Source organism: Poecile atricapillus, chromosome 33 (genome assembly GCF_030490865.1).
Source record: "Poecile atricapillus isolate bPoeAtr1 chromosome 33, bPoeAtr1.hap1, whole genome shotgun sequence".
NCBI lineage: Eukaryota > Metazoa > Chordata > Aves > Passeriformes > Paridae > Poecile > Poecile atricapillus.
The window spans coordinates 2,665,413-2,686,133 of NC_081281.1; the positions used below are offsets into that span (position 1 = coordinate 2,665,413).

A 20,721-nucleotide genomic window follows, 5' to 3' on the forward strand; every position below is an offset into this window, starting at 1 on the left:
GGCCCCTGCTGCTCTGACATGACATGGATGTGCTGGAGGTGTGAGGGCCATGCCGGGTGGGAGCCTTGGGTAGGGCACGGTGGGGGCTGGAACATGGCCCCACTGCAGCCACAGCTTCCTGGGGAAGGGACAAGACACAGAGATGGGTTTGTGGCTGCCAGCCCCAGCACCTGGCTCCCCACTGGCCCTGGAAGATGTTCTGCTCATCCCAGCCATGTCACCCTGGTGTCCCCTGTGAAGTGTCTGGTGGTGTCTAAGTGAGTCTGATGAAGGAGTGACAAGCAGCATCGATATCCTGCTCACACAGTACATAGATCAAGCCACAGTCTGCATCTGGGAGCACTGGCAGAGGTGGCAGTGAACTGAGAGGTGCCAGGCTGGGACAGATCCACAGTGGGTTGTGCTGTAGGTTGGGTTGTCCCCATTCTTCTGCCCTGACCCTGCAGGTGATGATGCCCAGTCCCTCAGGTGCAAAGGAGGGTTGGGGATGGGCACAGCTGTCCCAGGAAACACAGGAGCCATCCTAGGAGCCCCCAGCTGGCACTGAGCTTGCCGGTATGGGGATGTTCTGGCTCTGCCCACCTGCCCCTTGGGAACATCCCCAGCCCATTCCAGGCAGGGGCCATGGCCATGGGTGACCGTCCCCAGGGAGAAGGGCAGGGTGACACAGTGTCCCTGCTGTGCTGTGCCCTTGGTGCTGGGCAGAAATGCAGCGAAACAAAGGAGCCAATAAGCTGGGGGGGCAGGGGGGACTGGGGCTAAGCGTGCAGGCGCAGGAGATTTCAGGGCCTGAAATATTCATCAGGGCTGATGCGGCGCCTGCCGTCACGCCGGCCGTGAGTGATGACATGGGGGGGGCTTCAATAATGCATCGCTTGGAAACGGCTCATGAGAGAGGCTGGGGGCATGGTGAAAATGGGGGTTCCCTCCACTGGCTGCAGTCACTCCAGGCCTGTGCTGCTGGCCAGGTGATGCTGCGGTGCTCAGAGCTGGGTCCTGGACAGGGGACGGAGCGGGAGGTGCTGGTGGCATCACCAGGGATAGCCAGGAGAGCACCGAGAGGTGCTGGCAGGTGTGGAGTGCCCCGTGCTGCTGGCACCCACCACCTGAGGGGCTGGCAGAGGACCCTGGGTGGGTGCAGTGTCCCTGCAGCCTGGCTGTGTCCAGTTGCTCCATCTGGGCTAGGTGGGGTCCCATGCCTGGGTGTGAGCGTGGTCCCAGGACCCCCGTGCAGGGTGCTGCTGTGGCAGCCACTTTGTGCTCCTGTGCTCAATAACTCAGAGCATCGACCCACCTCTGCTGCTCTTGCCTCTGGCCACAGGCTGGCCACAGCAGCCAGTCCTCCTGAAACTGCTGGGACTGGCCTGTCCTGTCTCTGTCCCTGGGCTGGGCCCACAGGAGGAGCTGCCTGTGGCAGAGCAGGGAACACCAGCCCTGTGCCCAGTGGAGCCAGATGCTGGTCAGGTCCTCTTTGCCAGGGAAGCTCATTAGCAGCCTGAGGATCAAAGGAGCACAGGGCAGATCGATGGATGTGGGGAGCAGGGCCCAAGACACTCCAGGGCTCCATCTCCACCATCCCCACAGCATCCTCCCAGTGGACATGCGCCCAGAGAGGCCAGACGGCAGTGCAGGTGGTGTGAGCCTGGTGACACCCTGGCACAGAGCACCTCAGCATCCTCTCGAGCACCCTTGGGAGGTGCTGCCCTGGGTGGGCACCTACCCCAGCCTCTGCCTCCACTGTCTGGCCACCCTGGAGACAGGGACACTGTGCTTGGGTGGTGACCCGTGTCGTTTGCACCCACCCCTTGAAGTCCTGATCATTGTCCCCAGGGATCCAGAGACTGTCCCAGCGCAGGGACCATGCAGGCCCTCAGTCTGCAGCAGGTCAAAGCAGTGCTGGCGGCAAGGGCAGCTCCTGCCCATCCCTGTTGTGGCACAGCAGGATTATTGTCCAGCAGGATTACATCACGCTGGGGATGCACTCCAGCACGTGCAAGGGCACGGGCATAACAGGACAGATGGACACAGGCACGGACAAACAGCCACCCTGGCCCAGAACAGTGGTGGCACAGGCAGCATCTGTGCCTACACCCCTGCACGTGCACACCCAGCGGTGCCAGGCTGTCTCACACCCCAGTGACCTTCCCTGTTACTCCCACTGCCACCCTGGGCCCTGGAGTGGACACGAACATCAGTGCCTGCTGCTCCCACCTGGCAGCTGGGCCTGGCCAGCTGCTCTCCCTGCCCCCAGGATGCGGGTGGGATGCGCCAGCCCGGTGCCCGCACCCTCATTGCTATGGCAGGAGCGGGCTCGGTGCGTGCAGCTCCGGTTAATTAACCGGCGCGGGCCAGCTCCCTCCAAGCCCCCGCTGAGTGTTTTGCTAAATTATAACCTTGACGATGCGCATCATCAGGCGGCTGCTCGGGGAAGAGCCGCTCCGGCCCCCACACCCTGTGCTCGGCACTGGTGTGGTGGAGTGGAGCTGCCCGGCCGTGGTGGCATCACACCGGGACGGCGTCACCAAGAGGTGGCATCCCCCAGAGCGCCCGTGGCTGCCGGGCAATGGGGGAGCTGCTCCGGGGTGGGTGATGGGCTCGGTGGTTTGGCCTCAGAGTCCTGGGGAACCTGTGGCCAGTGCCTGGTGTCCAGTCCACCGTGCCCAGTGTCTGGCATTGCCGGTGCCCTGCTCCTCAGGGCTCAGTGTGCGTGTCCCCTCAGCACACGTGTCCCCTCGGCATGTCGAGCCAGTGGCCTCGTTTCCATGGTGACACGGAGCCATTTCCCATCTCCGGGATGCTCTCGACAGCTCTCGGGTGGGCGCTGCCGCCGTTGCCCTTCGCCCATGGGAAACAGGCAGGGATGGGCCCCACAGCCCTGGGGGTCCCTGCTCCCCCCTTTCAGCCCTCGGGGCGGGGCAGCGCTCCCTGTGTCCCCCGTGTGTCCTGGGGCTACCCCAGCAGTTCCTGACCTTATCCTCACGCTGGGGTGACGGGGGGGTGTTTGGGGCACTCTGAAGCCCCTGTCACGGCAGGGTTGGGGGTAGGGGGGCTCTGGCAGCGTGGCCGGGTGAGGGATCTGGTGTCAGGAGTGGAACTGCTGGGAACAGCACAGAGCTAAAGGGACTGTGCCCAGCAGGCTCATCCTAGTGCCACCATCCAGGTCCCTGTCCTGACAGTGAGCCAGGGCATGGGGTGGGCATGGCCGTGCTGTGCTCCCCCCTCATCGCCTGCTGTGGCTCCCAGCCCCTGGCACGACATGGCTCTTTATCCTGCTCTCCATCTCACTGCTGCCTATTACAATTTCCCATCACTTGCTATTCCAGGTGATAAATCTTTCCTTCCCAGTTTCTGAAGGTTTAACTCCCACCCACCTGGGGCACCTGACATACTCACCCCACACGCCTCCCCCTGGCACCCCAGCATCCCAGCTGGTGTGGGTGGCACTGGGGGGAGTAGGGGCGGCCCCGAGGCAGGGGGATGGCGAGACAGAAGGGATGGGCTAATGGAGCCCATTCCTTGAATAGATTCAATTTCTGCCGCGGCGGCTGCGGGGTGCGGAGCCATCAATTGGATTCAGGGGACGGGGAATCTGATTTGGAGCGGCCGCGCCATCAATTAGCCGTTATTGATGGCATTGCTCATTGGAAGTCGATGGGATTTGAAGCTGGTGGCAGCTCCCGCATACCAAACAACGCTGGCTCAAGGACAGGGCCCTGCTGTGCCCAGACCCAGCACCCACCCCAGAGGTCCCTACGGGACCCCTTGGCCTCACCTAGGAATCCCTGAGGGTCTGGGGAAGGGGTGGTGCAATGGGCAGCCCCTGCTGGAATCCCTGCATGGGTTCCCACAAGGCACAGCCCACCAACATCCCTGCACAGGGGTCCTGCAGGGCACAGCATCTTTGTATGGGGTGCTTTGGGGGGTGCCCCCACCCAGCAGCCCCACATGGGGATCCCACAGCAGCCCAAAATCCCTGCACGGGGGCCCCAAAGAGTGCAGCCCCTCAGCAGCCCCACATGGGGGTCCCACAGCAGCCCAGAATCCTTGCACAGGGGCCCTAAAGAGCGCAGCCCCTCAGCAGCCCCACATGGGGGTCCCACAGCAGCCCAGAATCCTTGCACGGGGCCCTAAAGAGCGCAGCCCCTCAGCAGCCCCGCATGGGGATCCCACAGGGCACGATTGTTCCCTGGAATCCCTGCACGGGGGTCCTGCAGGGTACAGCCCCCGATCATCCTTGCATGGGAGTCCCACAAGTCACCATCACCCCTGACATCCCCACACACCGGTCCTACAGCCACCATTGCCCCCCAGCATCCCCACAGGTGGGTACTTTGGGGGACCCCCCACCCAGCATCCTACACGGGGGTCCCTACACGATGCCCCCCAGATGGTCTCACCTCCTCCTGGGGGGAGGGTCCCACAGGACATGCCCCCCTCTGCACTAGGCAGCCTGTGTGTCCCCATGGGATTGGGGTACCCCTCCGTGCAGGGCTGGGGTGCGGGGTGCACGATGGGGTGCAGGGTGCGGTGGGGGAAGGGCAGGCAGCGGAGCGGGGGGAGGGGAGCGGCACGGTCGATGCTTTCGCTCAGCCTCTTGCCAAGCAGCTTCTTTCTCCCAGAAGCCATAAAACCTGTCTGACGTGCCCGGCACCACTGCGGCAGGCGGCCGGCAACGCCTGTGCGGCGAGGGGCTGGGGAGGCCCCGCTGCGGGCAGCCCCGGGGGGACCCTCTTGAGCCCCACAGGAGGGCAAGTGGGGGGCTGCACTCGTGGGTTGGGGGACCAAGAGCGTCAGGGAACTCTCCTGCCAGTTCCCAAGCCTGGGGCGTGACTTGGACAGGGACATATTGTGCCATAGGATCGGCCCCCGCAGCAGGCTGGGTGCCCGCTGGGGAAGGGGGAAACCCTGCAGCACCCCACATCCCCCACTTCAGGGGTGCACCTTATGGGGTGCATAGCAGATGGAGAGATGGATGGAGAGTGGCTACTGGACACCCCTACCACACCCAAAGGTGGCAAGGGGGACCAGGGTGCCCGGCTGGGGGCTTGGGGTGAGTGACCCCCAAGCCCACTGCCCCCTCATCCCTTGTCCCAGTGCTCATCCCACCATCAGGTGTTAATTACCGGCAGCTCGTCTGCAATTAATGCTCTCCGGTGACAGGAGTTGACGACTCAATATCAAACTGCTGCAATTAAGCCCTTGGCCATAAAGGCTGGGCAGGGAGCGAGGGGCAGGGACCCCCCTGGAGGAGCCACCCCAGCACCGGTGCAGGGATGGGGGGCACGGGCAGGGGGACGGCGAGGGGGCCGCACACCCAGGGCACAGCGATCTTGCAAATACTGTATTGCTCAGTCACTACCAGGGGTTAAAACCAAACCGAGGGCACGAAGGAAGGCGTCTTCCCAGAAGACAGATCAGTGTGTCCTCGCTGGAGGAGGACACGGCAGCGGCGGATGCCGCCATCGGAGCTACTGCCCCATTCCGGGGTTGGGGGTCCCTGGGCCCCAGGGGCGGGGATCCGTGGGGAAAGGCACGAGATGAGGTGGCCATGGGGCGGAGCAGGCGTTCACTGAGGGGACCCCAGCACCGGGGCAGGTGGCAGCTGGGGCAGTGCCAGGGTGTGGCAATCCCAGCGCGCGGCGATGCTGACTCGTGGCGATCCCGATGTGCGGCAAGCGATGTCCCTGAGAGGGAGAGAGCCCCGTCCAGGGATGCTTCAGGGCAGCAGGCGGGCACTCAGCCGCTGTCCCGGAGCCCCCGCTGCCCCTCACCTTCCAGCCCGGAGCTCCCGGCCCCAGCTCGGCTTTGCGGAGGTCCAGCAGGCGGGTCATGGCCTGGGGCTGCCCCACGGGCTTGGGGGGTTGGCTGTGAGGAAGAGTCTGGAAGCGGCGTTGGGGCAGAGGAGCCCATCCCCCCGCCACGGGCAGCGCCGGGGTCACATCCAGAGCAGGGCCAGGAGCACGAGAGCCAGGCACGGGTTGCAGGGCTGCGATGGGACCGCGGTGCCCCGGGCAGGCACCACATCTGCCAGGGCAGAAGCAGCGGTCAGGGCGAGCCGGTCCCCGGCCCCCCAGCACCCCCCTCCCCTCCACCGTACTCACCCTCGGGGCCCCCGCGCCCTCGGGGCTGCGAATTGGGCACCTCTGTCAGCGGCTCCGGCGCTGAAAAAAACCCCCACCGTTGTCAGGAATCTTCTGGGTTACGTGGAGTGGTCCCCGAGGCTCCGGTGGGGGCTGGTCCGGAGCCCCCGAATTTTGGGGCACAGCCCCCCCAGCCCGACTCACTGGTGCCTCGGCAGCAGACGGTGACGCGCAGCTTCAGGCATCGCCCGGCGCTCTCGGGGCTGGGGACGGCTGGGCAGGGGGGGGTCAGCGGGGACCGGCCGGCGCGGCCCCCCCGGGACCCCCGACGGCGGCTCGGGCGGGCCGGGGGCGCCCCCTCCCGGCGGAACGAGGGGACGGCGCCCCCACCCCAGAGCACCCAGAGCCCACCCCGCACCCCGAGCCGGGCGCACACCGACCCCTCGTGCCCCCACCCCGGGGCACCCAGATACCCCCTGCAGCCCCCTCCCAACACACCCCTACCCCAGGGCATCCAGACACCCCCTGCAGCCCCTCTCCCCACACACCCCCACCCCAGGGCATCCAGACACCCCCTGCAGCCCCTCTCCCCACACACCAGGGCATCCAGACACCCCCTGCAGCCCCCCTCCCCACACACCCCCACCCCAGGGCATCCAGACACCCCCTGCAGCCCCCCTCCCCACACACTCCACTCCAGGGCATCCAGACACCCCTTTAACCCCCACCCGCTTGTGCCGTCCTCCAGGGGCACCCAGAACCTCTCTGCATGCCATGCCCCCATGAATCTCCCACCCCAGGACATGCAGACACCCCCTGCATCCCTATCCCCTTGCGCCCCCACCCCTGGGACATCCAGAGCCCCCTGCACCTCAGCCCTGGCATCATCCAGAATCCCCGTGTTCCCCTTAACCTCAATGACATCCTGGATGTACCCTGACCGTAAACGTGGGGATCCTGGTGACACCCAACTCTGGGGAGCTGCACTCAAGACCCCTGACATGTTCTGACCCGAAAATCACCCAAGAATCACGGCACCCAGCGCCCCAACGCGCCGTGAGCCCAGGGCAGCCCCCGCGGCACCCCCAGGGGACTCACAGATGTAGTAGTAGGTCTCCCCCGGCTGGAACTCGAAGCCGAGTGAGAAGGGGGTGAAACGCTGGATCTTCTCCGAGAAGCGGACGGGCCCGAAAGGCGCCTGGGGCCGGTTGCACTCCCAGCGCTTGAAGGCGCCGGGGGTCTCGTAGCATCCGCGGTAGCCCTCCCGGTCCACCATGAAGAGTGTGAAGGTCTCTGCCCGGCCGCTGGGCACCGCCCCCTCGTAGTGCGGGCAGTAGATGTCCAGGTAGTCATTGATGGCCACCTGGATGGAGTAGTCGTCCCGCAGGAACCTGCCGGGCAGGACGAGCCGGGAAGCCGGGGGTCCGTCGGGAGGGGTGCCCTGGAGCGGGGACCTGGGCTTTCCCCTGCCACCGACCGGACACCGCCCGCAGCCAGGCATCAGCTCAGATTAGCCACAGGCCGCTGGAGCTGAATGGGCTCGGCCACCACGGCCGGGGGCGTTTGTACAGCCACGCTGCCCAGGCACAAAGCCCCTCGCCTCAGGCACTCGCCTCGCCGCTGATCGGACACGACACGGACGCTCCCACCCCGGCACGGTGCTGGCAGGGGGTGGCGGCCGGGGCAGGGGGCACGGGGCAGGCAGGGAGGGGATGGGGCCCAGCCCAGGTACCGGTGCGGCACCGGGGATGCCGTGAGCTCACGGTTGTGCCGACAGCAAGTGCGGCCAGGCCAGGGTGGAGCAGCAGTGCAGGCACACACATGTGCACACACGTGTGCACACACATGAACACGCTTGGTCCCGAGCGTCTGGGATGGGAAAGAGGGGCTGGCAGGCAGACCTCGGCCCCCACACTGGCCCCAGTGCAGCCGGGATTCACACGGTGAGCAGAGCCCCGGCATAGACCAGAATATTCACCATGGGGATGGCAGCGCTGCCAAGGGGGGGAGCTTGAACGCCCGACACCCCACTCAGGCTGGGGGCTCCCCGAGAGCAGGATGGAGCACAGACTCCTGCTGACTCAGAGCATCCCACGGGAGAAGCTGGCTGGGACGGGCCTGGGCAGGGCCAAGGGCTGCGGGGATGGGGCCCTGCCTGACCCAGCAGAGGGGCACACAGAGTCCCCCTTACTGGGGCATCCATGCCTGGTGGGGTCCCACTCTCCCATCCGCAGGATGGGATCAAGGCAGCATCTGTACCCCCAGCCTTGCCCATCATGTGCCCATCTGCCCCAGGCCAGCAGGCCCAGGACTTCCACAGGGGAAGCCCCAGGATCCTGACCCTGCCGCCTGCTCCCTGAGAAGCCCCAAGCTGGGAAATACCTAAAATGGAGGAGGTTGGGAAGAGGATGGAGGCAGACGGCGACCCGCTGGTGACAGCAAAGCTCACGGGCAGCACCAATGGCAGGGCGTGGGCTGGAGTGCTCCCCACCAGAGGGGACACCTGCCATGGAAACCCACAGCCCCAAGAGTGCCACCCACCAGCTTGATGCCACCAGAGTTCAATGCTACCGAGGGCACTCAGGCTCAGCACAGGTGGGTACCACCAGCAAATTGGCAGCACCAGGACTGCCCACCAGATTGGTGCCACCAGGGCCTGGGTGCCACTAGCAGTGCCCATTGGCTTGGGGGCAACCAGAGCTGGCCACTGGTGTGGGAACACCCAGAGCTTGGTGTCACTGGAGGAGACCCACGAGCTGGATGTCACCCGGGGCTCAGTGCCACCAGCATCACCTGGGGCTAAAGCAGCACCCAGGTGTGCTCACCGTCCCGGTGGCACCCAGGGATGCCCAGTGACTCGGTGTCACCGGGCTCTTGGGTCCTCAGCGGCTCAGTGCCCCCATGGGCACCCGGGGCTTGGTACCAGCTGGGGCACTCACCGCCTCTGTGCTCGGTACCACCGGGGGGTGCCGGGTGGCTCGGTGCTACTCAGAGCTCAGCACTCCCAGGGGTTCTCACCCGCTCGACAACGCCCAGGGCTGCCCGGTGGCTCGGTACCACCCGGGGCTCGGTGCCGGTGGGGATGCCCGGCGGCTCGGCACACCGGGGGACGCTCGCCTGCTCAGCATTACCTGGGGGCTCGGTGCTGTCGGGGATGCCCGGGTGCTCGGTCCCACCGGGAGGTGCTCCCCGTCTCAGTCTCGCCCATGGGCGCCCGGTAGCCCGGTGGCCGGCAGCCCCGCCCCCCCGGAGCCCATCGCCCGCCGCCCCTCCCGTCCCGTCCCGTCCCGTCCCGTCGCGGCGGCGCGGGCCCGGGGCTCGGTGGGGCCCGGAGCTCCGTGGGGCCCGGGGCTCGGTGGGGCCCGGCGCTCGGCGGGCCCGGGGCGTACAAAGGCGGCGGGGCCGGCGGGGGCGGCGGCGGTACCTGGGGTTGCTGCCGTTCCAGTGGACGCCGTGGCGGAAGCCGCGCACCGGCGGCGCCCAGAGCAGCGGCGCCCAGAGCAGGAGCCCGAGCAGCGGCGCGGGGCGCATGGCTCCGCCGGCGGCGGGGGGCGGCGGGGGGCCGCGGGCGGGGCGGCCCGGCGGGGCTCGGCACGGCCCGGCCCGCCCCGACAACTTCGGGCCAATCCCGCCGCGCCGCCGCCCGGCAACTTCACCGACTGCCATTAACCCTTGGCGGGCGGCACCGGCACCCACCGGCACCGGCACCGGCACCGAGACCGGTAAGGCGCCACCGGCCGGTACCGCCGGTATCCAGCGGCACCGGGACCGGCACCAGCAGCCACGCCCCGGTCCGGCACCCCCTGGTACCGCCAACATCCACCGGGACCGGTATCCCTGGCAACTCCTCGGTACCTCTCCCAGTCCGACACGGACGCGGTACTGTGAATATGTACCGGCACCGGGACCAGCAGTGCCCGGGCAGTGGATCTGCATCCCCGGCAACAGCATCCCTGGCACCGGCACCGACCAACGCTTCTGGCATCCATCGGCACCGCCCCTGGCACCGGCAGCTCCGGCCCAATCCGGCTCCCCGCTAAACCCCACCCAGCCCGGCACCGCCCCAGTACCGGCACCGGCGGCACCGGTTGCCCCCCGCAGCCGGCTCCAGCAGCATCCATCGGTACCGGTACCGGTATCGGCTGGGCACGCGGGGCCCGTGCACACGGGACAGCTCTCACACACGCGTGTGCCCGGGGCCACCACGCAGCTCCTGTCTGTGGCCACGAGCGGCTCATGCACACGCGTGTGCCCGTGTTGGTGGCAGCTGCTGGCCAGGTGTGTCCCTGCCCACCAGGCACTGAGTGTAAGCGTTGCACACGCGTGTGTCCGTGTGCACGGCCACCCCTTTTCACACGTGTCCCTGCCCACAGAGCAGCCCCTGCACACATTCACATCCCTGTCCACCAGGCAGCTCTTGCACACTTGTGTGCCCAAGTGTGTGACAGCTCACGCTCACGTGTGCTCCTGCACACACAGAGCAGCTCTTGCACACCTGTGGCCGTGTGTGAGGCTGCTCCTGCTCAGGTGGGGCTCCCTGCCCTCAGAGCAGCTCTTGCACACACATGTGATGAGCACACAGGGCAGCTCTTGCACACACACGTACCTGTGGTCTAGCAGGTGGCTTGCACACACGTGTTCCTGCCCAGGACACAGCTCCTGCACACACACGTGTGTGTTTGTGGCAGCCCCTCATCACTCGTGTGTCCGTGCACACTTTGTGTGACTTTTGCACACTTACACTTCTCTGTCCCCCAGGCAGCTCTTACACACACCCACACACACCCAGTCACACCCAGAGTCACACTCACACACACCTGTGTCCAGATCTTACCCACACGCATACCCACACAGACTGAGCAGCTCTTGCACGTGCGTGTGCACAAGTTTGTGGAAGCCCCGTCCACGTGTGTGTGTGTCTGTGAACACAGAGGAGTCCCTGCTTGTGTGTTACTGCCCAGGGTGCAGCTCTTGCACACGCATGTGCCCCTGTGTGGCAGCTCCTGCCCGTGTGTGTCCCTGCCCTGCCTCACACACGCTGTACAAACTCACAGAGCAGCTCTTACACACCTGTGTGCCCAGAGCAGCTCTTGCACACTCACGTGCCCACAAAGCACTTCTTGCACACCTGTGTGCCCACAGAGCAGTTCCTGCACACCTGTGTGCCCACAGAGCAGCTCTTCCACAACTGTGTGCCCATGAAGCAGCTCTTGCACACGCACATGCCCAGAGCACCTCTTGCACACCTGTGTGCCTGCAGAGCACTTCTTGCACACGCACGTGCTCATACAGCTGCTCTTGCACACGCATGTGCCCACAGAGCCGCTCTTGCACACACACATGCCCATAGAGCCACTCTTGCACACGCACGTGCCCATAAAGCACCTCTTGCACACACACATGCCCATAAAACACCTCTTGCATATGCACGTGCCCATAAAGCCGTTCTTGCACACGCACGTGCCAATAAAGCACCTCTTGCACACCTGTGTGCCCATAGAGCCGCTCTTACACACACATGTGCCCATACAGCACCTCTTGCACATGCACGTGCCCACAAAGCAGCTCTTGCACACGCACGGGCCCACAGAGCCACTCTTGCACACGCACATGCTCATACAGCAGTTCTTGCACACACACATTCCCGTAAAGGAGCTCTTGCACACGCACGTGCCCACAGAGCCGCTCTTACACACGCACGTGCTCACAGAGCACCTCTTGCACACGCACGTGCCCATAAAGCCGCTCTTGCACATGCACGTGCCCACAGAGCCGCTCTTGCACACGCACATGCTCATACAGCAGTTCTTGCACACGCACATTCCTGTAAAGCAGCTCTTGCACACGCACGGGCCCATACAGCACCTCTTGCACACGCACATGCTCATACAGCAGTTCTTGCACACGCACGTGCCCATAAAGCACCTCTTGCACACGCATATGCTCATACAGCAGTTCTTACACACACATTCCCGTAAAGCAGCTCTTGCACACTCACGGGCCCACAGAGCTGCTCTTGCACACGCACGTGCCCATAAAGCAGCTCTTGCACACGCACGTGCCCACAGAGCCGCTCTTGCACACCTGTGTGCCCATACAGCACCTCTTGCACATGCACATGCTCATACAGCAGTTCTTGCACACACACATTCCCGTAAAGCAGCTCTTGCACACCTGTGTGCCCATAAAGCACCTCTTGCACACGCACATGCTCATACAGCAGTTCTTGCACACACACATTCCCATAAAGCAGCTCTTGCACACGCACGTGCTCACAGAGCCGCTCTTGCACACGCACGTGCCCACAGAGCCGCTCTTGCACACGCACGTGCTCACAGAGCCGCTCTTGCACACGCACGTGCCCACAGAGCCGCTCTTGCACACACACGTGCCCACAGAGCCGCTCTTGCACACGCACGTGCCCACAGAGCTGCTCTTGCACACGCACGTGCCCACGCGCGTGTCGCCCGTCTCCCCTCGCCCCGCCCCCTGCCCACGTGTCCCCCCGGACCCCGCCCCCGCAGCTGCGCGCAGTCCCCGCCAGGGGGCGGCACCGCTCGGGAGCCCCTTCCGGCGCGGGGCCTGCCGGGAGATGTAGTTCCGCCCCGCTCCCCCCGGTGCCGGTCCCGGTGCGGCGGAGGCAGCGCAGAGGCGGCTCACAGCCCCTTTATTGACGTGGCGGGAGAAAAAGCGGGCGGCGGGACCCGGCGGGGTTCGGCCTTCCCCGCGGATCCAGCGCTGCGCATTCCCTGCCCGCGGCTCAGGCCTCCGGCGGGGCCGGCGCGGGCCTGTGAAGAGAAGGGGGGGCCGATGGGGTGAGGGTGGGGTCCGCACAACTTCCCCCTGCAGCTCCCCCTGTCCCCTGCTCTGCATCTCCACCCTGACCACCCCCTCCTTTCTCCTCTCCCGCCTTGTTCTGGCCCCTCATTTCTCCTGGCTACCCTCTCTCCCCCAGGCACGCTCCCCTCTGGCCTCTGCAGCCCCATCGTGGCACCCACATCGCCCCCTGCGCTCCCACGAACCCCCCTGGAGTTCCCGTGGGGACGGGACCCACAGGCCGTGCTCACCTGGCAGGAATCACGGTGACATAGGGGTGCCCAGGGGGGGTCTCACTGCGGGCCAGAGAAGGGCCCGGGGGGTCCGAGGGCAGCGGCCGCTGCGGTGGGGGAGGCTTGGCCGGACCTGGGGGCTGCAAGGGCACGGGGGTGTCACGGCTCGGCCATGGGCTGACCCCCGGTGGGATCCGGGGATGGGAATTGGCCTCCTGCCCCACACGCAGGTGCTGCTGCCGTTACCTGAGCGCTCAGCAGCACAGGGTCCGCAGGCAGCGGGCGTGTGGGGGGGGGCGGCCTGTCCGAGGGGGGGGCCTGGGCAGAGAGAGAGGGACAGTGACACGGCAGGGAGACAGGGGCTGCTGGGGACACCCGTGTCACAGAAGTCCCCAAGAGCTGGAGCGCAGCCAGACATGCAGTGGGTCCCGGGTGGGCTGAGGGACCACCCCCCCCCCCCCCACCTGGGCGTTACCTTGGGCACAGGGTCCGGCGGGAGAGGCCGGGAGGGCGGATCAGGCCGGGCTGAGCCGAGGGCAGCCGGCTGCGGAGAGAGGGAGAGGGGGGACAAGCCATGCAGCATGCGGAGACCCCCCTCCCGCCAGGCAGAGACAGAAACCCCCCTCTCAGTGAACAGCTCTGGGGCCCAGCCCTGGCTGGGATGGGCAACAATCCCAGCGAGCAGCAGTTGTGCCAAGTGGCTGTGCCAGGCTGCTCCGGGTGCCAAGGAGTGGGATCCCACACGTGGGATGCTCTGAATCGGCACCCACTGCCCCCAGCACCCTCATCCTCACCTTGCTGCCATGCATGACCTGCAGCTCCGTGGCCTGACGCCACTGTGGGGGCCGGGGACGCGCAGGGGGACCTTGGTTGCTGCCCGAGCCGGGCTCTGGCTGCGAGATCCTGCAGGAAAGACACAGGATGAGACCCTGCTCGCTCTGGGCACTCCGGGGACCCCGCACGGCGACCGAGCGACACCGACACCAGCAGAAGCCCAAGAGAAACGAACCCCTCGGCGCTGGAAGATGCGACACCCTGCACCCCGGGGCTGCCCCACACCCCACGGGCACTGCCAGGGGAAGAGCGCAGCACCGGAGGCCTTGCGAAGCAGGACGGCTCGGGGACAGCCCCACGCCCGGGCGCCGGCGGTGACGTTACCCACTCCAGCCGTCTGCGGCTCCGGGACCCAGGAACCGCACCCGGGTCTCAGCACTGTGGGGAGAAGAGTGGGGGGCTCAGCCCGGGGCCGGGGGGCAGTGGTGAGAGGAGCCGTGGGGATGTGGGGCGGCGGTGCACGACGGGGCTGGGACCTGTGCTGGGGATGCACACACATGCACACACACACACACACACACTCATGCACACACGCACACAGAGGGACGGTCACTCTGTGCGGACACTGCACAGTGCTCGGGCAGCCACCACAGGGAACAAATGTGTGTGTGTGTGTGCACATGCACACTTCCCGCTGCTCCACACGCACACACGTGCATGCTCATGTGTAAGTGGCTCCGGTGCCTGCCATGGCGCACGCATGCAGAGCTGTGTGCCACCTGCGTGTCACAGCACACACGTGCAGAGCTGTGCGTGCCACCTGCGTGTCACAGCACACACGTGCAGAGCTGTGCGTGCCACCTGAGTGTCACAGCACACACGTGCAGAGCTGTGCGTGCCACTTGCGTGTCACGGCACATACATGCAGAGCCGTGTGTGCCATCTGCATGACACGGCACACAAGTGCAGAGGGGTGTGTGCTACCTGCGTGTCACACCACATGTGTAGAGGTGGGTGTGGCACCTGTGTGTCACAGCGCACACATGCAGAGGTGAGTGTAGCACCCATGTGGCACCGATGTGCCTCGGCACACGCATGCAGAGGCGAGCGTGCCAACACTTACGTGCCCCCCCACATACCCCCGATGTGCCCCCCCCACGCCCCCCATCCCTGGTACCTGTACTGGCAGGAGGAGCCCTTGCCAAGCTGGCAGAGGCGCTTGTGCAGGCCGGCACGGCGGGCTCGGCACAGCCCCAGTGCCAGCGCCAGCCCCAGCAGCGCGCTCAGCAGCAGGGCCGTGGGCAGGGCGCTTCCCCCTGCGGGAGAGCAGCACGTCAGCCCCCGCCGTGCCCATCACCCCCCCGACACCCGCACAAAGCCCCATTCTCTGCGCTCGCCTTGTCCCTCACCTCGCTCAAGGCCGGCAGGGCCGCTGTCCTGGCTGCCCCCCACTCCGGGGCTGTCGCAGGCTGGGGGGGCCCAGCCCCGCTCACAGTGGCAGTGCCCGTGGTTGTTGCACACCTGGGTGGGTGACAGCGACTGAGCTCAGCCCCTGAGGGGCAGGTCCCCACTGCCAGCCTCCGCTCCCCAGCCCCCTGCTCACCCCGTGTCCGTGGCATTTGTTCTGGCACTGCTGGTCACCCAGCACAGAGATGTCCTGGCACCGGTGCTGGAGGCACATCTGTGGGGGATGGCGTGTCAGCACTGAGAGACCCCTCCCAGTCCCTCCCCTGCTGCCTCACTGCTCACCTTCCCGGGGCCACAGGTGGTGCCAGGCAGCACCATGGCCGCATCGGTCACATCCTCGTCCCCAGGCAGGGGGGTCCCCTGGCAGGACCCTTCTGGTCTCTCCCCATGGGTGCTGCTGCGCTGGCACTGCAGCATCCCACAGCTGGTGTCCCTGCAGGGATAGAGGGGTCAGGGCAAGGGGCATGGCAGGGGGGACGTGGAGAAGGATGGGAACGTCACTCACTGCTGGGTGCAAGTGACATAGGAGCCGTTGGGGAGCTGCCCGCAGTGCCCACGTTCGTCCCCTCTTGTGTTCAGAGCAGCCATGCAGGAACTGGAGACAGGACTGGCACCTGCAGTGGGGGCAGAGACCCTCAGCAATCCTACCAAGCTCCCAGCACCCCAGCCTGGCCCTGCTCTACCTGGCCCCAGCAGCTGCTGGCACTGCCCCTCGTAGGTGGCACAGGCCCCGCTGTAGCAGCGTGCCCGCCCGCCGGCACAGGGCTGCCCGTCCTGCAGGAATGTGTCAGGGGGGCAGCGCGGTGAGACCCCGTCACAGAACTCGGGCAGGTCACACTCGCCCAGCAGCTCCCGACACACGTGTCCAGCACGGCGCAGCTGTGGGGGGACGTGGTCACATAAACTGGGTGAATGGGGGGATCACAGGCACGTGGCATGGGTGCCCATTCCCACACACCTGGCAGTCCTGGCAGCAGGTGTCCTTGCTGGCACACACGGCCCCTGGCATCAGCTGGCAGGAGCTGCTGTTGCAGCAAGGATCGGTGCACTCCTGCAGTGGAGGGGCTGCAGTCAGCAGGTGCCACCAGCACCCACCACTGGGCACTGGAAACCTCCCTGCCAGCCCCAGACACTCCTGGGCAGAGCCACGGAGAAATGGGGTGGCTTCAGGGCCTTAGGCCTGCCAAGAGCCCCCCGTACCACACTGAGGCCGCAGTCGCATTCCTCGCCCAGCTCTACGAAGTGGTTCCCACAGGTGGGGCTCCCAGTCAGGAGCTGGGGCTCGGGGACGTTGGAGAGGCACCAACCCTGGCCCTGCTGCAAGCTCTGCTCCAGGTCCTGCCGGCTGCAGTTGCTGAAGCTCAAGCCAGGTGTCAACCTGCAGAGCCAGGAAGGGGCCCATGAGGTGAAGAAGGGGCTTGGCCCCAGCCCCTGAAGGCCTGCCCGCTGCCCTCACCCCGTAGGCGGTGCCATGATGCAGCCGCGGTCGTGCCGGAGGTCGCCGCAGTCGCAGAGGCGCCCGGCGCTGTCGTGGCGCATGCCCAGGTTGTGCCCCAGCTGATGGGCCACAGTGGAGGCCATGACGAGGACGCTGACAGAGTGGTCCTGTGGGACAGGAGGGTCAGGGAGGGCAGGTGGTGGGAGGATGGCGTGGGGGGACAGAGGAACTCACCTTGCTGACCCCCCCGGAGCGTGTGGGGGAACACATAGAGGCTTGAGTCGACATCCCTACTGAGACATCAACAAAGTGGGCACCCCTGGGGAGAGAGCAGAGAGGGTTGGGGGGCTGTTGAGGCCTCATCCCCCTGTCCCCGCCCTGTCCCCCACTCACGTCAGGAGCTGGGCATTGTCATGGGGCAGCTGGGGCAGCAGCTCCTCCTGACGCCAGCGCAGGAACCGCTCCAGCACTGCCCGGGCGCTGCTGCCCACCGTGATCTTGTCACCCTCGCTCCAGACCTCCACCGCCAGCAGGGCCACCCGCACTCCCAGGGGACGGAAAAACTGGGGGGACACAGAGAGGTCAGAGCCCCCCCAGCACTGCAGCAGCAAGGGCACGGCCGGGCACTGGGCTGGGATGGACAAAGCCGACGGTGACTCACCACATCCACCTGGTTGGCAATTTCCAGAGTCCGGGTGCGAACGCGCTGTAGGCTGGGGTAATTCTGGAACTGGGGAAACAGAAAGTTAAGGTGATTTGTTTTTTGTTGTTTGTGTTGTAGTTAAAGCTTTTTTTTGGGATGTGGGGGGAGTAAGTACAGTTTTTGATAACAGACTGGTGGTTTTTTTTTACTTACTTTTATTTTTAGATGAAGTTTTAAGGATATAAAACTTATTTTTGGGTTAGGTGGACGAATGGGGATATAATTTAATATCACACTCACTTTAGGACATTTTACTTTTTACTTTTATATCGACAACTTACTGTTTAACATTCTAACTCTGTACACATATACACACATAAAAATTTCTCTTTCCTTTTACTTCAAAAAAAAAAAAAGGGCTCAGAGGGGCGGCTGTGGGAAGGGGAGCCCCTCTCCTGGGGACACCGCCCAGCACTCACCGCAGCATGGTCCACCACCATCACCAGCTCCACAAAGCGCTGCTCTGCCGCTGCCCGCTTGTCCTGGGGACAGAGAGGGGTCAGAGTGCTGGGACAGGGACACTCTGTGGGGCAAGACCCCCGGGTGACCTACCCTCTGTGGCCAGAGGGGCTCTGCTGTCTCTGCCCCGGGGCGGGGGCCCTGCCCACAGCTCTGCGGCTCCAGCTGGACCACCCGAAGCTGGGATGCCACGTGTTGCCCTTGGGGGCTGCTGCTGTCCGGCTCCAGCGTGTAGCTCCTGCTGTCCGACAGCCAGAGGCGGCCACTGGGGAAGGACAGAGGAGCTGGTACATGGAGCCTGTCCCATCAGCAGCACAGTGGGAGTGGGCTCACAGAGCACTGGGCTCGGGGGCTCACCTGAGTCCAGCGCAGGCACAGAGGTTGGCCCAGGAGCCAGGGAAGCCTTGTACTGTCCCCTGATAGCAGCAGTGCTCCTGCAGCAGAGAAGGGGGCTCAGGATCCAGCCTCAGGCTGGGGTGTCCCTGGGGAACAGGGACAGCTTGGGGACAGCACAGGTGACAGCCAGGCCTGAGCCCGTACCTGCTCGCTGGGCTCCTGGATCACCCGTGTGCCGTCAGGCAGGTAATAGAGCAGTGCCCCGGTGCCCTGCACCAGCTCCCTGCCAGAGACTCGTGTCACCCCACAGCAGGGACACCCAGCTCACCCTGCCCTGAGCACAGCCTGGCAGGAAGGGAGGAGCCACCACCTCCCACCCTGCACCCTGGAGCTCCCACCCCACCTGTGCCATGGACAGAGACAGGGAATAAGGGACCCCCACTCCACCACGGACAGAGACAGAGCCCAGGGTCCCAGGAGGATCCCCACCCTGCATGGCTCCAGCAGCTCCATCCCACGCCCTGCTGTCGCTCACGGAACCACAGGCTCACCAGTTTTGCTCCAGCTCCAGCAGCAGCCGCATCCCCTCCAGCTCCAGCAGGACTCTCAGACGGGCGGGGAACCCCCCCTGCCACAGGCCGTGGTTAAGGGGGCACCCCCTGACCCAGGCTGCCCCAACCCTCGCACCCCCAGGATCACGGTGACCCCCGCGGCGGCCGGGGACACGCCTGGCCCTGGCGCGTGCCCGGAGGGAGAGGTTCGGAAGGGATGCCCTGCCCACCCCGCAGGAAGCGTCCCTCCCTCCCGGGATCATTGTGTAGGGAAAGGGGGGTTGGACCGAGCGGGGCCCCCACCCCGTTCCCCCCGCTCTTCCTGCCCGGTGCAGCGCGGCGGAAACATTGGAGAGACTCCCGACGGCCAGCGGTGGGCTGGGCCCTTCCGCCTCAGCCGGGAGGGGCGCAGGGTGGGTACCCCGACCCAGAAAGGTCCCTCCCAGCATCAGGAGGGGAAGGGCCATTTGCTGAGGGCTCCCCTCCCCACTGCTTCTGGGACACCAGGGGTTCTGGGTGCTGGGAACCTCGGGGATGTGGCGCCAGCACACCGTATGTCCTGCACTGAAAAGAGGGCAGGGGGAGGTGGCAGGGTGCAGGCAGCCCCCACGGCACTGTCACAAACGTGGGGGACCCCAGGAATGTGGGCAGGGGCTCACCTGGGTCGCTTCTGCCAAGCTGAGTGTCTGGTTATCCCACAGAACCCACGGGGTCACAGACCAGGAGTGTCCTAATTCTTCACTGTGCTGCTGCGAGCTGTCACCTGCGCAGGGCCCGGGGCCGCCGTATCAGCACTGCGTCACTCCTCACATCCCAGACCCCCAGGGTCACCCATCGGAATCTCGTCACCCATCATATTACAGTCCCCTGCCGTCACCCACTGCTGCCCGCCAGGGCAGGGGGCAGCATTAACCGGGACCCCCACAATGACTTCACAGCAGCCAAGGGCACGGCTCCCAGCAGAGCTCGTGGGGAACCCCCCTGTTCGGGGGGTGCAGGAGGACGGGATGGGCTCCTCGGCCAAGCCTTGCATCACCTCGGCCGGCTGCCCAGTACAACCAGCACAGAGACTGGGCAGGGCTGGGAGCCCGGCTCGGCTGACTCCGAGCCCCCGCTCCCGACAGCTTTGGGGGAAACCCTGCCCATGGAATCCCATTTTGGGGAATGCCGGAGGGGGTTTGGAGGGGGCACACAAACCCTGCTCCCCCGGCCCCGCCAGCCGGGGAGCGCCGAGTCCCGGCGGCTGGACAGAGCCGCACCGAACATCCCGCGGAGGGACCCCCGAGCATCCCGGAGAGGGACTCCCGAGCATCCCGGGGAGGGACCCCCGCGCGTCCCGGGGGCGCACCGAGCGTACCGGGAGGACACACCGGACATCCTGGGGAGGGGGCAACAAACTTCCAGAGGGGCTAGGACTCCCGATCCCATCCCGGTCCTCCCGGGCCGCTCCCCGTGGGTATCCCCGCGATGCCCCGGTCCGCGGTCGCCACCGACGCCCCCACTCGGGACCCCAGTTCCCCGCTCACCTGCAGCGCTGCCGCTGTCAGCGGCGAGCAGCAGCCCCGCGGCGAGCAGCAGCCGCGGCCCCATGGCCCCCATGGCCCCCCCGGGCCGCGCCGCCCCGCCGTGGCCGCCCCCGCCGGTTCCCGTCGTGCATGGCCCCGGCCCCGCCACCGGCACCGACCCCACCCGGCCCGGCCCGGGGGCGGAACTTCCCTGCCAGCCCCGTGGCCCCGTTCCGCTCCCCCGGCACCGCCCAGCCCGGGGCGGGGCGGGGGCGGCTCCCTGTGCGCCGGGAGGGTCTGGTGCTAGCCGGGGTACCGTTGCTGAGAGCCCGGTGGTGCTGCTGCGGGAGGGACCCCTG

The 20,721-nt window shown here is 66.1% G+C and overlaps 2 protein-coding genes across 3 annotated transcripts; both read right to left on the reverse strand.

Annotated features, from left to right (window-relative positions):
- Window positions 1–5,270: 5,270 nt before the first annotated feature.
- Window positions 5,271–12,387, reverse strand: LOC131590533 (ephrin-A4-like). 2 transcript variants are annotated; one of them, XM_058860680.1, is made up of 7 exons: window positions 11,419–12,387; window positions 9,505–11,238; window positions 7,179–7,471; window positions 6,285–6,353; window positions 6,102–6,161; window positions 5,772–6,024; window positions 5,271–5,684 (listed from the first exon to the last, which is right to left on the reverse strand). In XM_058860680.1, the coding sequence occupies exons 2-6, from the start codon at window positions 10,029–10,031 to the stop codon at window positions 5,936–5,938; spliced, it is 1,038 nt and encodes a 345-aa protein (XP_058716663.1). In that variant the 5' UTR covers window positions 10,032–11,238; window positions 11,419–12,387; the 3' UTR covers window positions 5,271–5,684; window positions 5,772–5,935. The 2 variants fall into 2 exon arrangements, with proteins under 2 accessions (XP_058716663.1, XP_058716662.1); XM_058860679.1 differs by lacking the exon at window positions 11,419–12,387 and having other exon boundaries at window positions 9,505–11,150; window positions 11,209–11,248.
- Window positions 12,388–12,661: 274 nt separating this feature from the next.
- Window positions 12,662–20,546, reverse strand: ADAM15 (ADAM metallopeptidase domain 15). The gene is made up of 24 exons (XM_058860676.1): window positions 20,384–20,546; window positions 19,517–19,620; window positions 18,858–18,934; window positions 18,511–18,589; window positions 18,328–18,404; window positions 18,064–18,235; window positions 17,931–17,993; window positions 17,470–17,538; window positions 17,202–17,371; window positions 17,043–17,127; window positions 16,827–16,975; window positions 16,571–16,748; window positions 16,329–16,421; window positions 16,054–16,249; window positions 15,876–15,984; window positions 15,653–15,803; window positions 15,507–15,584; window positions 15,313–15,424; window positions 15,081–15,219; window positions 13,924–14,032; window positions 13,605–13,673; window positions 13,376–13,447; window positions 13,148–13,269; window positions 12,662–12,868 (listed from the first exon to the last, which is right to left on the reverse strand). Exons 1-24 carry the CDS (start codon window positions 20,454–20,456, stop codon window positions 12,841–12,843), a joined length of 2,574 nt encoding a protein of 857 aa, XP_058716659.1. The 5' UTR covers window positions 20,457–20,546; the 3' UTR covers window positions 12,662–12,840.
- Window positions 20,547–20,721: the final 175 nt, after the last annotated feature.